This window comes from Marmota flaviventris, chromosome 2 (genome assembly GCF_047511675.1).
Source record: "Marmota flaviventris isolate mMarFla1 chromosome 2, mMarFla1.hap1, whole genome shotgun sequence".
Lineage (NCBI taxonomy): Eukaryota > Metazoa > Chordata > Mammalia > Rodentia > Sciuridae > Marmota > Marmota flaviventris.
Window position 1 is genome coordinate 116,999,066 of NC_092499.1, and position 15,597 is coordinate 117,014,662.

At 38.4% G+C, this 15,597-nt stretch overlaps 1 protein-coding gene across 1 annotated transcript in view; it reads left to right on the plus strand.

Annotated features, from left to right (window-relative positions):
• Thsd4 (thrombospondin type 1 domain containing 4) overlaps positions 1–15,597 on the plus strand; it is a 223,060-nt gene that overhangs the window by 99,150 nt on the left and 108,313 nt on the right. Inside the window, exon 2 of the mRNA XM_027926033.2 lies at positions 7,730–7,934. Within this exon, the coding sequence (XP_027781834.2) occupies positions 7,730–7,934 (205 nt within the window). The remainder of the gene's footprint in view (positions 1–7,729; positions 7,935–15,597) is intronic.

Here is a 15,597-nt window from a genome sequence, read left to right on the forward strand (position 1 = left end):
GTAGAAGTTCAGTGAGGAAGATCATGAAAGGAAAACATTGGAATTTTAGAGTTTGGTATCACCTAATCCTTGAGAGAAAGATGACCCTAGTAAGGGAGGGGGTGGTAATTCTTTTACAGAGACAAAATATTTGCCTGTCAGGGCTCCTTTCTTCAGATTTGTAAACATTGCCGCCCTTGATTCCTACCCAGATTTATCCTACTGGAGCTCCAGTGTTTTCTTCCCGTTGGGTTGCTTGGTAAGGAGCTATTCCCTGATGAAGTAGGATGAGGGACTGAAATGTAACAACCATATGCTTGATTAGAAGCAGATCACTAGTCTCAAAATTGCCTTAATTAGGGAAGCCAAAATACCTTTTATCCCATGGACTATTTCTTCTCTTCAAATGAATGACATTGTCATTTTTTTTTTCCACTGAATCCTAGTTCCAGTGTAATTTTGTCTACATAAAGCAAATTTCCTTGACTTTAAACATGGCAGGATTCTTCACATCAGAGCTTTATCTCTTTTTTTCCATAAACAATTTGGCACCAGAGGAATCTTAGAGATGATCTAGTTCAAAACGGGAAACGGTCCCATAACTTTGATCTCTTGATTTCTCAATCAGCTACTCTTCATTCAGGAAATATTTATTAAGAACCTACTATGTGCCAAATATTATGCTATTTCCAGTACATAATCCTACTAATGCTGAAAATTAAGACAAAAGGCAATCTTAGAGAATTCTAGAAGTTTGTTGGTAGTAAGGAACTATTTTTTAAAATTGGATGATTAAATTACTAGCTCATTAGCTTCCCTGACTTCTACAAAGACTGTTTTTGCACTTTTGTGAATTGTCATTGTTTCACAATTGTCATTGTTTCAAAGCCTTCTGGGGGATATAGTGTGTGCTCCTAGATGTCCAATGAGCTGGGGAAAAGTGGGTCTCACTGAGGATGGTTTTGCTCCTACAGGGAACATTAGGCAATATTTGGAGACTATTTTTTTTCCCTCATGGAGAGGGAAGTGTGATAATATCTAATAGGTAGAAGCCAGGATGCTGCTTATAACACACATGACAGCCTCCACAAGAAAAAGCCTTCAGGGCCAGAATGTCAGCAGAACTGGAGTTGAGAAACCCTAGCTATGAGGAGGAAGAGCAGGCAGGGAGATGAGATTCTGGGCTTCCAGACTCTGACTTCCCTTCTTCAATCAAAGATATTTTGCTTTTCTCATTTATAAACTTATGCAAAACTTCTACATGAAGTTTTGTTTCAAAAGAATGATATTCCTACTTTAAAAAGTTGAAAAGCACTTTGGTAAAAGATGATAACTCTGCATTGTTGTATAATTAGTAATTGGAACAAATCAAACTAGGCCTAGATGAGACCGGATGGGGGCAATCAGAGGTAAACTGGCAGCATCTACGTGAACCTCAATCTTGACTTCCCAGGACTCTGTACCCACTTCCCTCTCAACATTTTCAGGCTATATGGAAGTGATTTGATTGTGTCAGTCTTCCATTTAGAACAGAAATTAGCAAAGTTTTTCTGTAAAGGGCCAGATCATAAATATTTTAGGCTTTGTGGACAATACTATCCATTTTGCAACTACCCAACCTTGCCATTGTAAACCAAAAGCCGTCATACAAGCAAACAAATGGGAGAGTCCATGTCCCAATGAATCTTTATTTACAAAAACAAATGGTGGGCCAGATTTGTTCTGGAAGCTGTAGTGTGCTGACCCCTGATTTCAGCTGTGAGTAGGAACCATGTTTGTTTCACCTTCTCGTCTGACCTGCCTAACCTTATATTGGCACACAGCTGGGGTTGGCTCTGGAAACATTTGCCAAACAATACTGAGGTCAATTGTACAAGCACAAACACTAGCAGATTCTAATGAGAATAACAATTTGGAAAAGATCCATCTAGTACTTCCCAGGGAGTTTCTGTATATTGTTTAACTATTTCCCTACGTGGAACATTTAGGATGCTTCCAATTTTCCATTATTCATAATACTATGATGCACTCTTTTATAGTTAAGTTGTAGGCATCGTTTCTTATCACTTCTTCTGCATGAATTCCTAGAAGAAGAATTGATTGCATCAAGCAGTCTATATTGCTAAATTGCTTTCCAAGAAGGTGCTATTGATCTACATTCCTAACACTAAATGAGAGAGAGATTTATCATGCAAAGGATTTCTTTCAACAGAAGGTTATGAATAGAAGTTTTGGCCTCCATATGTATTGCTATGAATTATCTCACCATAAATAAAAGTAAATCGGTGTTAACTAAGAGTCCTTTTAATATTCTTCCACACTGTTGTAATGGCATGATTGTTAATGCATGTTGTATTACCTGTTGAGGTCATCTAACCAGCCAGTTGAGGTTACCCTGGCTCATGTGTTTATGGAGAACACACAGAAACATCTGCTTCCCATTAGGGAATCGGACCTCCACTATCTGCCTGGCACCAGCCTGCCTATCATGATGGACAGAGGCCTCCTCCCTGTGAAATTCACCACCAAATATGTCATCCAGATTACTCATTTCCCTCAGGAAATTTCATTTAGGTTAATTTTGGCACACAATTGGGAGTGATTCTTAAGTAATTTCTCCTATGATAGCTTGCAACATGTAAAAATTTCCTACAACTTAGTGCAAAAAAAAAAAAAATCACAGGAAAAACACTAAAGATGTCTGATATTTGTCCAATCCCTTTGCAACAGCAAGAAATGCCTCTTCAGAACTAAAATACATGGTGAGCAAAAAACATCAAATGAGGTAGATCAGGGAACAGCGTTCTCTCTGGCTTTTCTCAGTACTATTGAAACAGGAAGAGCATAAAGTTCTTGCCTTAGTAGTCAACCATGACTTTTTTTCTTTTTTTTTTTATTTTATCTTCAGAATTTTCTCAATTTATCCAAGTGAAAAAGAATTTTTCTGACTGAGAAGTAATAGAAAATGCTATGCAAATAGAGGCAGGCACAGTGATTTCATGATAATGATATTTACTTAAAAGTGGCTATATCCCAGAAAAAATCAGATCTATGAAGATAATGATAACTAAACCCAGCATTCTCTGAGAAGCCACCATACTGAAGCTTTCTGCTCTTCCATGTTTGCCTCATTTGATCCTTCCAACAGTCTGAACAGGTAGATAGTACACCATCCCCAGTCACATTTTTTTAAAAAGTAGAGGCTCAGATAATCTCATTGACTTGCCCAAAGAGACAGCACTTACAAGAGCCAGTACAACAACCTGGGTCTGGAAGACTCTGGTGCCAAACTTTAGTACCTATTGAAGACGCTTTGGTGGTGCCCCTGAAAGAATTTGAAAATAGGTCACCATTAATAAGTCACCTACATCAGAGGCTAGTTGATCAGTCTTCTGAAACACAAACCAAAATTCAGGACAGATTCAATTTTGAATATTGTGCCTGGAAATATCTGGAGTGTGGTGGAACTGTTTTCAGCACCCCAGAGGGAAGTGACCCATAGAGCATCACATGGCAAGTCAGGCACTGGGACAGGACTACACCCAGCCTTCCTGGTTCCTGGCCCATCGTTCTTTCCATCATTTTAAATTGCTTTCCCTGCTAAATGACATCAGCTGCACTTATCAATTACATAGCAGTGTTCTAGAAGAGAACATCAGCTGCTTTAAAGAAAACAACATAGCATATGATCTAGGCATGTGATAATGCCCAAATAAATGCATATAAAAATTGGAAAAATCCAAATAAGCTCCAATTTTGAGTTAATGGTATAATACTGATGTCAATGGTGTACATCCTTTAGACAATGCCATTAAGTTAAATAAGAAATTAATGTAACAGGAAGATGGGCTAAAATATTTACTCACTTACTATGCATAGAGTATAATATTAAAACAGCCAAAATGGGAGAGATGCATGATGTGGTGGGTCCTTTCCAAGACTAGAAGAGGTGGTGACAGAGTCACTTCTGGGCCAAGCTCTTCCCAGTGCTCATTGAACTTGTTTTCTACACCTAGGTCACTGCCACCATCTGCTCCTTCCACAAAGTTAGAACCCTCAGTGTGACCACTGATTCTCTGACCTCCAGTCTTCACATAATGGCTAAAAGTGTGGACTCTGGTTTGGGACCTGAGTTCAAATCCAGACTCCCCCTTTCCTAGCAGCATGGCCATGGGCAAGGTACCTAACCTCTCTCTTAAGTCTTAGTTCCTTATAGTTTTCAGCCTCTCAAGACTGCTTTTAAGATTAAATTAGAAAGACAGATGTTTAGAGGTCCTTGGAATATATAGTTAAGACCCTGTGAGCATTAGACATGGTGATGTTGAGGGGATGGGGAGGGGAAGAGGAAGGGTCAGGCTCCCTTCCTTCTCTCCTGACCCATGGGTCACCAAAGCCTCTTCACTGTGTTCCCCAAACTTCTCTCAAACCTTCTCCTTCCATCCCCATTCCCCTAATTTAGGCTGAGATATTGCAACTCCTCCCGACTATGTGTACTCAGTGACTCATAAATAACTTTCTAAAGGAGATCTGATCTTCCACCAGCATGGCATAGAGGATGCAGAGAGTGGTTGGTGCCTGATGGCTTGTGATTATCTATGTATCTATCTAATTGCCTATTAGGCTCAAATTCCCCAAGGCAGGATTTGTGTCTGATTCAGGTTGAGAGTCCCCAGATTGCTGGCCTCATGTAGTCACTCAAATAAAATACACTTGTGTGTTTAGATCTTGTCATGGTTGGTCTTTCTGGTCATTCAGCCCAAAGGTAATTTTCTCAGCCAATCCAAATCATGTCCAATTATATCGGATTGAATTCTTCATTTGATCCTTATAACAGCCCTATGTGAAGGGATAATTGTCACATGTGTAATTTGCCGGTGGCCTCAGCTAAAAAATAAAGGTCTTAAAAACATACCATCTTCCAAGTTGTCATTCTAGGGTTGTGCTTTCTGCTTTGTGGAGTGGATGTGGGTATTTTGTAAGTTCATAGTAACTTGGTCTCTCAGAGACCTTGGCAGCCATTAGAACACTCAAAGAGTATTTCCACACTTCAGGGAAGGTTTGCATACCCCTCATCCAACTTCTGTTTTGAGAAGCAAGCTGTGGGTTATCAGAGTCCAGGATGGGACTGAGGAGACAGATTGTCACTGTTAAATTTTGGCATCACTTGTGGGGCCACACCTTTTCCTGAAGTCAACTTCCAGGATACAGGGACATTGAGTAGGGAAAGTTACTACAACCCTCTGTCCCCATGTCTAGATTCATCCAGAGTGACCATGAGGTATAGCAGATCTGGTGCAGTGTCCATCAGACTCTGCACAGTATTTGAATGTAATATCTGATTCATAAGGATCAACTAACATTTTGTCTGTGTCTGTGTCTGTGGTTGTCTAAAGTGATGCAAGTTTGTGTGATTTCCTTGTGATGATCCCATTCTAACTGAACTGGGGCCAAGGGTTGATGTGATAATCTGTTTCAGCTTTGGTGACTCTTGTTCATTTGTGAAATATCCTCTACACCCCATTGACAAAAGAGATTCACTCAACTGCCTACTTACCACCACCACCACCACCTCCATTAGGATGGACCCCCTCCACACTGCAGCCAAAGTTATAATCTGTAAACCGGTCTAAGCATGGCCCTCCCTTTCTTCAGACATCCAGTGGTTGGTTCCATAGGATAAGATTCTAATTCTTCACCCTGGCAAACAAGATTCTTAAATTCAGCTGAATTCTTCAGCCTCGTTCCATTCCTCCCAGCATCCCTACCCGTTACCCTTGTCATTCTGTGAGCTTTCTTTGCTCTTGATTTCTCTGCCTTGCACGCATGACCCATGATAATGAGCTCAGGCTGGGACATATTGGGCCTAGGGTTAGCAGGAATGAAACAGAAATTGGAAAAGGGAGGAGGGTGAGATGCAATCATACAGTGTAAAAATGAGTGCTGATCAGCTCTCCTGTCACAGTGAGAGCAGACTCCTTAAATAAGTTAGAATCTTGCTTTAGCAGCATGGGTTCTATTTTCCCAAACCCCTATTGGTGGTGCATTTCTTTGTTTCAAAGCAAGGGAGAAACCAAGGCAATGGGGGTATAGAAATCATGCACGGAAGACATTTTCCTTATTTTCATGTTAAAATGTTCATGGGGCAGGGGCAAGAAATATTTGAGGGAGGAGAAATATATAGCAAATATGGCATTTTGAAAGGCTAATTGGGTGTGGATGAACATATTGAGATGATATTCTATTATTGTCAGAAATAATGCTTTACAGAGAGGCTATTTGTGAAGCAAGACCAGTTATTATTGATGGATTGATGTGCACATAGGAATATGGAAGCAATAATGCAGAATACAGTGCCTGCAGAAAGATGTCAATCAAACATGAAATTAGAGGGGCAAGAATGAATGAACCCCTTTTGATTTGACCCTGCCTACAGGATTTGACCTGTAGGACCCACATAAACAGATCCAGTGTTGTTTAACCAAGTCTAAAGTGTGCTGTGGATAGTTTGATGATCACGTTGTCCCTCAGAATGGTCTGATGATCACTCTTAGAATTCAAGAACCAAGACAAACCTGTGAGTCAGCAAACATATGTCTCAAGTTTTAGAATAACATTCTAATTTCAAGCATCTTTCTGTATCCCCACAACTCAGTGAATAATTTTGTAATCCCAATATTTCACCATCGAAACTACAGTCTGCTTACTTCCCATGGAAATGTGACAGAATTCTTTGCTCAGACCATGAGTCCCAATTTGAGGTTTGGGAAACATGATCGAGAGCCTTATGGAATGAGCTCCAGAAATAGAGAAAGATTTTATGAAGATTATTCCATTCTGTTTCAAAATTTGATTTTTTTTAATGCAAAATAAAATTTTCCCAACAGGAACATGGGGGTGGGAGTGGAAAAAGCCAAAAGATCTTAAATGAGTAATGGAAATTCTTTGGGGAGATAATTCAGGAAAGACAGAGTTCCTTTAAATAAGACTAATTGTACAAAGAGCACTCCATTATTTGGAAGCTTACCATTTTTTTTGTTGGTGTTTCTGGCCTTTTGCTCCAGGAAAAGCACTTTGGGGTAATCAAGCAAAATTCCTGCTGCTTGACTCTCCAGAGTCAGTTATCAGTAAAGATTCAGATCTCAGACTATTTAATTTCCTAAGAAACTGGGTCAGGGAACACGACTTTGGGGTGGGATACTTTGCTATGTACTTGTAGTGTCTATAATTTGGAACAGAAGATTTGGAGGCCAGCCTCAATTTTAAGTGTGGTACTTTAAAAAAAAAGGTTCCAAAAAAAATCTTCATTTGAAATGCACAGCATGGAGCATCCTTGGCCCTCCCATAGTCCAGTAAAGATTTACAGAACAACTTCACTGTCCAACCTGTAAAAAATAGAGTTCTAGCCCCTATCTCTTCTCTATTCTTTTCCCTTGTGTTATTTTTCTCCTGATCACTTACCACCACTAAATGTACTGTTTTATTTACTTCTTTATTGTCTGCGGCTCTCACCCTGCCCTTGGAATGTATATTTCCAAAATAGCAAAAAAAAGACAGTTTTTGCCCAGAGTAGGTGCTCTGTGAATATCTGTTGAGTGACAGCAAGCATGAACTCACTTATCTGCCAGTGCAAGGGCAGTAGGAATGTCAGTTTGAGTCCTGCCAGTAGATCTTCAGTTGTCCCTCTCCCTTCGGTCTTCTGGGTGCTTCTGGTACATGCTACAAGAATCTCTTTTGTCTTACCTCTTTGCAGAGCATTGGCTGTGACGACTACCTAGGCTCCGATAAAGTCGTGGACAAATGCGGGGTATGTGGAGGCGATAACACGGGCTGTCAGGTGGTGTCCGGGGTGTTTAAGCATGCCCTTACCAGCCTGGGATACCACCGCGTTGTGGAGATTCCCCAAGGAGCCACAAAAATCAACATCACCGAGATGCACAAGAGCAACAACTACTTGGGTAAGCTTGGTCTTTTTCCAGAGGAAATCATCTGTCGCTGCAGGTTGAAATTTTCCTTCCAGGGTTGTGAGATGGACATGGTGGTATCCAGAGGCCTTGGGACATTTAGAAAGTTCCTCTGGGGAACCCCTAAGTACCACCTGGCCTGCCCCTAAATGAGAAAGAGAGGGAAAATCCTTCTTGCAACTAAATGTAGGACATAGATACATTTAAACCAGCCGTTGTTCCGCCTGAGAGAAACATGATGATGAAGTGGATAACAGACTACATTGACCCTCTGAGATGGGAAGGTCTCTTTATAGAACAAGTAGGTCTGCTGGTCTTCATTCTGTTGGGGAGTGAGGTGGCCAGAGGCAGCTGAAGATTCTGGAGGTCTAAAGCTGATGTCCTTCTTTTCTTTCTTTTGGCTTCACGGGCCATTAGTGGTATGTGTATCTTCCAGACAGCTGTAGAACCCTTAAGCAATCATGTTGAGCAAAATCATCAATATCGGAAGGCTGTTTTTAATCTACTCTCCTGCCAAAGGAGATCTTCATTGATATTTATTTCCGGGTTTCCAGGCCATTTACATTCCAACTGGTACAAACCAGTCATAAGAATTTGATTTTGCTGATTTCCAATTTGTATAAGCATGTACAAATCAGTTAAAGAGATAATATAAGGAAGCCATTTTTAAAGTCATTAAGTGAAGAGCAATATTTTTTATTTTTGATTATTCATTGATTAGAAATTTATCTAACACAAACTATGTGCCAGGCAATATTCTTAAAGCTTTTCGTGTATAAAATCTTGAACCCTCTCAACATCCCTAGGACATAGGATCTCTTCCCAGCCCCATTTTACAGATAAGGAAATACACACAGGTAGGTTATTGTAACTTGCCAAGCTCACACAGCCAGAAAGAGGTGGAGCTGGGATTCGAACCCAAGTAGTCCAGGTAGGGTAGTCTAGAAGATAACACCCAAGAGCAGTTTCAGACCCTCAGTTCCCCTGGTACACTATTGGGCATACAATATTGATTGCATCCATTGAAAGACCATTAATTTTTCAACTTTCAAGTACCAGGATCACCCCAGAAGATAATTCCAGACCCAGGACCTCCACCTTATTCTGCAGCTCTTCCTTCCCCGCCCAGCCAAATGTAGGCTAACTCCACTTGATTTTATTGGCTGGAGGAGGAAGGATGGCAGATGTGTCTCTGAGACAAACCCAATTAAAGCAGAAAACTGTTATATTTGCTCTGGCAAATCCAGGAGCCACCAAAATGGCAGAATGCCTAGTTTCCCAGTGAGTGGTTCATATGTTATTTTTAATAGCAAGAGAAAAAAAATACTCATTTCGTTTGTACTTTTTTTTTATGAGATCATATCTCAGTAAACATCCTGCCTCCTAGAACGGAAATTGTCCTTCCTGGGATGATTTGAAGTGTGATTGTATTCAAATGCTCCCACAAACAATGCCGCTTTTGATTAGCTTTGTGTGTGATAGCATATTTTCCCTGGCTGTACTTACTCCTATTCCTTAAGCACTTTTCTGGTAGTATACTTGAAGACAAAATAGATATTCTGAGTGACTATCCACTAGGTGCCTGAACGGAAACAGCTCTCGGGGCCTTGGTGTTTCCATCTGGAGTATGGGAATCAGAATCTCAACCTCATTAGCAGTCGTGGGAATCAGTAGGATAACAGATGCTCAACAGAGCCCCTGATGCTTGTTAAGCAGTTGGCACTGCCTTTCTTTAGTCTCAGCCCCTGTCAGGACGTCAAAACTTCACGGAATAAAAATTCCCTCTCCCCATAAAAGAGATGAAGAAGAGAAAAAGAGAGAATGGAAGTAACAAGAGGAATGGGAGGGTGATTCAGGAAGTCAGGTTGAACTTTCCATGCCTTTAGACCAGTGGGATGCACAAGAAAGCCATAGTGTCCATGACAGCCGTACAGGATGCCACATGGGCTAGGAGAGAGCGGAAACAGCAGGCAGACTGTAGAGAAAGGAGACTCCGGGGTGACGAATGGAGCTTCCATTCTAACACCATGTCACCCAGGAGGCTCTGTTGAACTTACATCACCTGGATGCACCTGCAAATTGCATTTTCTGTAAAATTTGACTTCATACACAACATTGTCTCATCCATGTGAATAAGTTTATTCTATAGAATAGGCAATCTAAAGGATATTAATTGTTCAAATTTTATATTGTCACTTTTAAAAATTGCACAACTTTTAACAAGTTTTTTCAGTTTCCCTGTTGTTTTCCAGAATTGTCTTTAGTTATTTGTAAAAGCATTCAAACTTTCCTTGTGAACTAGCTGATATTCTTTAGTGACTGAATCCCTAAACTTGATAGCAATAGAAAATAGATTCCCATAAAAACAGTCCGACTTGTATCTTGTATTTTTAGTGCTAGAGATATAGGTATAATCATCTCATTTTTAAAAGATTTCTAAAGTTTTCAACATTTAAATAACTTACCCTACTCATATGGATAATGATAGTACTCAAGTGCAGATACCATACACCATATTGAAGATATATATATCTTCAATATATATATATATATATATATATATATATATATATATATATATATGTGATACTTTAGTCTCCAAAGCAATTTCAGGTGTATCTTCTGCCTTTTCAAACTGAACATTGTTTACTTTGCTTGATTAAAAAAGAATTTGGAGTTACTAAAGTTACAATTATGGAGTTTGGGTATGAAAACTGAAATTTAAAAATCAAAAACAAAATAGAAGGAGGCATGTACATCAGAGATCTTGGCTTATATGTTAATAGCAATGGCACATTAAACTTTACTTTGAGTTTGGCCAACAAAATCAGACCTGCCAGCCTCAGATTCTGGTCCTTGCCCTGTTATAGGAGGACTGGCCATGCAGAGCTGGGGGAGGTGGTCAGCTCACTATGTCACGATGTTACTGTTTTCTCTGAGCAAATCTGGCATTTAGTGGCATGCACATTTTAGGAGATAGAATGTTTAATCATCTCATTTGAGCTTCAAAATTCTGTGTTTATTTGAATTTGTTTACATCCTCCAAAATTCAGACTGTTTAATGAGTTCTGGATTCTAGAACTCTCTTTTTCTGTTATTAAGCTATGAATTCTCCCTCTGTGAATTATTCTCAATCCTGCTATTTGGGGGGAAAAGTTGAATCTGATTATTTAAATGATTGACAGTTTATATTACTTTTTTCTTCCTTAATAAGATGTTTTAAAATTATTTTAGCTGAACTATCCAAGTTTGACATAGTTCAGTCAGTTCAGTTTACTAATGTCATTATGTAACAGTTAAGAAATCAGACATGAAAGCATACCAAGCAGAAATTGATTATTCAGAACATTACCACCTGCCAACATGTTACATTGTCATAAAGTTGTAGACTTGGAAGGAATTTTTGAAGGTCTGTAAGCTTTTAAAAATAAATTGACAATACATTTACTTTTAAGCCTGTTCTCATAAAATTTTTAAACAATAAAAATGTTCAGCATTTTAAAAGGAAGAAGTATCATGGATCACCTATTATTTTCAAACTTTATTAGGTGAGCAGCTTTCTATATGGGGAAAGATTACAAGGTTTAAATAATGTGGTGTCTTAAGTCTGTTTGACGATTCATCCCAAGAAATTTTTTTCATGTGTGTTGTTAAATTTTCAAATGATACAGCCAATCTAGAGCAAAAAGATAAAATCCCTCTTGCTGGGAATCCTACACTTGTTCTCTGTCCTCAACTGTAAAGACAAAGGTAAATAGCTACTGTTAGCAGCTCAGTGTGTCTTATCCAGCCCTTGATACAAATGAAAATATATATTTTCTAAAGTTGATATTATTATACCTACTTTTTAAAATTGCTACATTGATATCTTGGGTATCTTTTCATATCAATACATATAAAGCTGATTCATTGTTGTTGTTGTTTTGTTTTTGAGTGCAGAGTATTCCATATAGAAAATGTAATATAATGTATTTAGGTTCTTCTCTATTGGGGAATGTTTAGATTGTCTTCAGTTTTCTAATATTGCGAAAATATTTTAGTTTGGGACTCAAGATGGCAGGCTGAACACATGAGGTTTTCTTCCCCTTCTCCCAAGATTCCATCAAAATAAGACTAAAGGAAAAAAAATATAGAGATATATAACCTATAATCAGCAGGCTGCCCAGAAAGGCGGCATCTATGCACAAATGATTGTAACAAATTTCTGAAATTCAGAAGGTAGATGGACAAAGGTTCATTAACAGGACAGGGCAGTGGCATCACAGGGTCAGTGAGCAGAGGGCATTGTGCTGAGGCGGGACCTGTGGGACAGAGCTTAGGAGCCACTGAGCCTGGGAGGAAGGAGGTAATGTGGAAGGATTCATAAGCTGAAGCAATTAAGCCATATCAAACTTTGATTTCTTCTGAAAAAAACTAAAGATGGGACAGGCACACACACACACACACACACAAAATCACACACTCTCTCTCTCTCTCACACACACACACACACACACACACACACACACATATTCAGAATGTGGCATTTACCTCCTCATCAAGAGACTGAAGGAAGTAGGGCATGGGTGAGGAGTTAATGCTCCAAGTACAGATGTCAGTATTGGTTCTGGAATTAGAAAAAGGAGCCGTTACGACTGGGACCCCATTTCCTCACTCTCTGGAACTTGGCCTGCTAATAAGGTCTAATAATGGTGGGGGAAGTTCTCAGGCAGCCTTCTCAGGGTTCTTGTCTTACATATCAGTGGATAACTGAAAATAGCATGAATGAACAACTAAGGGTCATTAGACATTTTTTTAAAGCCTATAGAATGAACAAGAAAACCCAAGGTAAATAACTGGAAAAGTTGTTTCTGGAAGAAACAGTGAGTTCTTGGAGAAGAAAAGTTAAAGAAAGGTTCTCTAACACGAAATGCTTCCATAAATATCTTAATACGTATATCCTTTCATACTTACATAAATATTTCTGTAGGATAGATTCCTAGAAGTAGAATTTGCAGGTCAAATGGCACACAAAATTCTGAAAGCTAAAGCAAAATTCCTTTCCAAAGTAGTTGTACCAATTTACATTCCCACCAAAATTATATAAAAGAGCCCTTGCTCCACACCCTTACCAACACTCAACATGAATGTGCTGAGTTTCCAGCTCTGTAAATTCTTTTTTTAAAATTTTTATTATTAGTTGTTCAATCTGTAAATTCTTTCTATTTGCATTTTTCTGATGGACTTTCATCATTCTTTGTACTCCTATGAGCTTGCCATTTTGTTGCTTTCAGAATTTATTTTTTTCATATTTTTGTTGGTGCATTATAGTTGAACATAATGGTGGGAGTCGTTACATCCCATACTTGTACATGATATAACAATATAATTTGAGTTTGCCATTTTTAAGTTGTTTGTAGTTTCCTTACTAGTTTTAAGAACTTAGATATGCTATGAGTAATCACTTTCTGCTTATATCTATTGAAAGTATTATAGTCTTTGTCTTGTGTTACTGAAAATTTTTAATCTTTATGTAGTCAAGTCTGTCAATCATTTTTTATGGCTTATAGGTTTTATATTACTTAGGAATACCTACCTACCTCCAACATCATAAAATTATTCTCTAAGTAGTATTCTATTACCTTTATGGTTGTATTTTTGTATTTAAATATATAATGCATCTGGAATCAATTTTTGTGTATGGTGTGAGGTAGAAATCCAAATTTCTTTTTCCAAATAGATAGTTGTCACAACGCCATTTATTAAATTTCTCCTACTAATTTGAAATGCCATCTCTACCACATATTAAATCAAAATATAATTAGATACACTAGTGGACTGTCAGTGTATGCTCATTTGTCTCCTCTGCTTTAGTACTATATTGTTTGCATTATTATAGTTTGTAATATGTCTTATTCTTTTGTAGATCAGTTCTCTGATCCCTCTTTAATTCTCTATCCAAATATTTTTTGTTTTTTAAAACTTTTTTGTTGTTGTAGATGGACACAATACCTTTATTTTATATGTTTTTTTTTATATGGTGCTGAGGATAGAACCCAGTACCTCACACAGGCTAGGCAAGCTCTCTATCACTAAGTCACAACCCCTGCCCAATACTTCATTCTTTTCTGAAAATTTCTCAAAGATTTGTTTCTAAATATACTTTAAAATCATCTTATCAGAATCCATAAAGATTCTGTTGAGATTTTGATTGGGATTGCAGTAAACATATGGATTAATTTGAAATGGGGAATAGTATGTCTCCTATCATGTGTTCTTTAATAAAGTTTCTTCATCTAAACTTTGCATCTGTTTTATTAGGTTTGCTCCTATGGATTTTATAGTTTTTGCTTAATATGGTATACGACATCTTAATTTCCACTATATTTTCAATTAGTCATGTGGGTGTATGTGAAATCAGTTTCTTTTATATATTTATTTTCTATCTGAATGCTCTTCTAGGCTCTTTTAATACTTCTTTTAGATTTTTAGTTGTTTGACTAAGAGATTTTAAGTGGCCAATCATGACATCTATAAATAATAGTATCGTTATCTTCCTCTTATTATTCTGCTTCTACTTTCTTTCTTGCCTTGTTGCACTTAGAAACTAAGACTCAAAACATCTTTGTAATAATTATCATAATTGACTTCCTTATCTGGTTTCTGACATTGAGAATGCTTCTAACAGATGTTTGCTTAGGTCTCTGATGGATGCCTTTATCAAAGCAAGGAATTTCCTTTCTATTACTAGCTTTTTACGTATTTTTATTGAAAGCTTTTGTTTTCTCCTGAATATCTGATGATTGATCTTTAGTTGTCAGTTGATATGTATGAAATTAATGAGTGTTGCTTAGATCAATACACTGAGTTTCCTCCACAGGTACCTTCATCTGTTTTTGCAACAGGCCTTTCCTCCAATGGAGCAGGCTGTGGCAGGTTTCCTCCCAGTGTGCATAGGCAAGGGGCAGACAGGCAAGCAGACGCAAAGCCACCATCTCCTAAAGAGATGTGAGGATTCAATAAGATAACAAACACAAATTGGCCTAGCATGTGGTGGCTAAATAGAAGACAGCCCTTCTGCTATCCTAGTGCGAGAAGCATCCAGGATTATGGCAGCTCAGGTGTAAAAGAGTACACTTTCTTCTCAGACATAAAAGCCACCTGATTCAACTTCATTGCTCTAGTTGAGCGTCCTGGTGGCTTCTGCACCCTGTGTCTGTCTAGGAGGAGTTTCTTCTTCCCACAGAACAAAAAGGAAACAAAAGTAGTTGCTTGTTTGGTGTCTCTCTTGGGCTGACCTTGTTTCAATCAGAAAATGCTCCTCTGGGGTATAACTGTATGGCGAAGTGTTTTCCCTTTCACTTCAGACTGCAGCAGGGCTTTGAGAGGCATTTCTCTGCTCTTGCATCTATCTGCCTCCAGTTCTTGGCCTTTGAAATTGACCTTTGCAGAACTGCCATCAACAGATGGGATTCTCTTTTGAACAAGTTCCTTAACCTTCCTGAGACTCAGTAATCTCATAGGTATGATCAGAAAACAATTATAATTTCATAGAACTTTAATCGTGTAAACACGTAGCCTCTCATAACTTATAGTACCCCTATCTCCCTAGACCCTGGCTTCCTATTGGAATCACAGGAGGTATGATATTTGAGGCATGTTTGAAATATATCAGTAC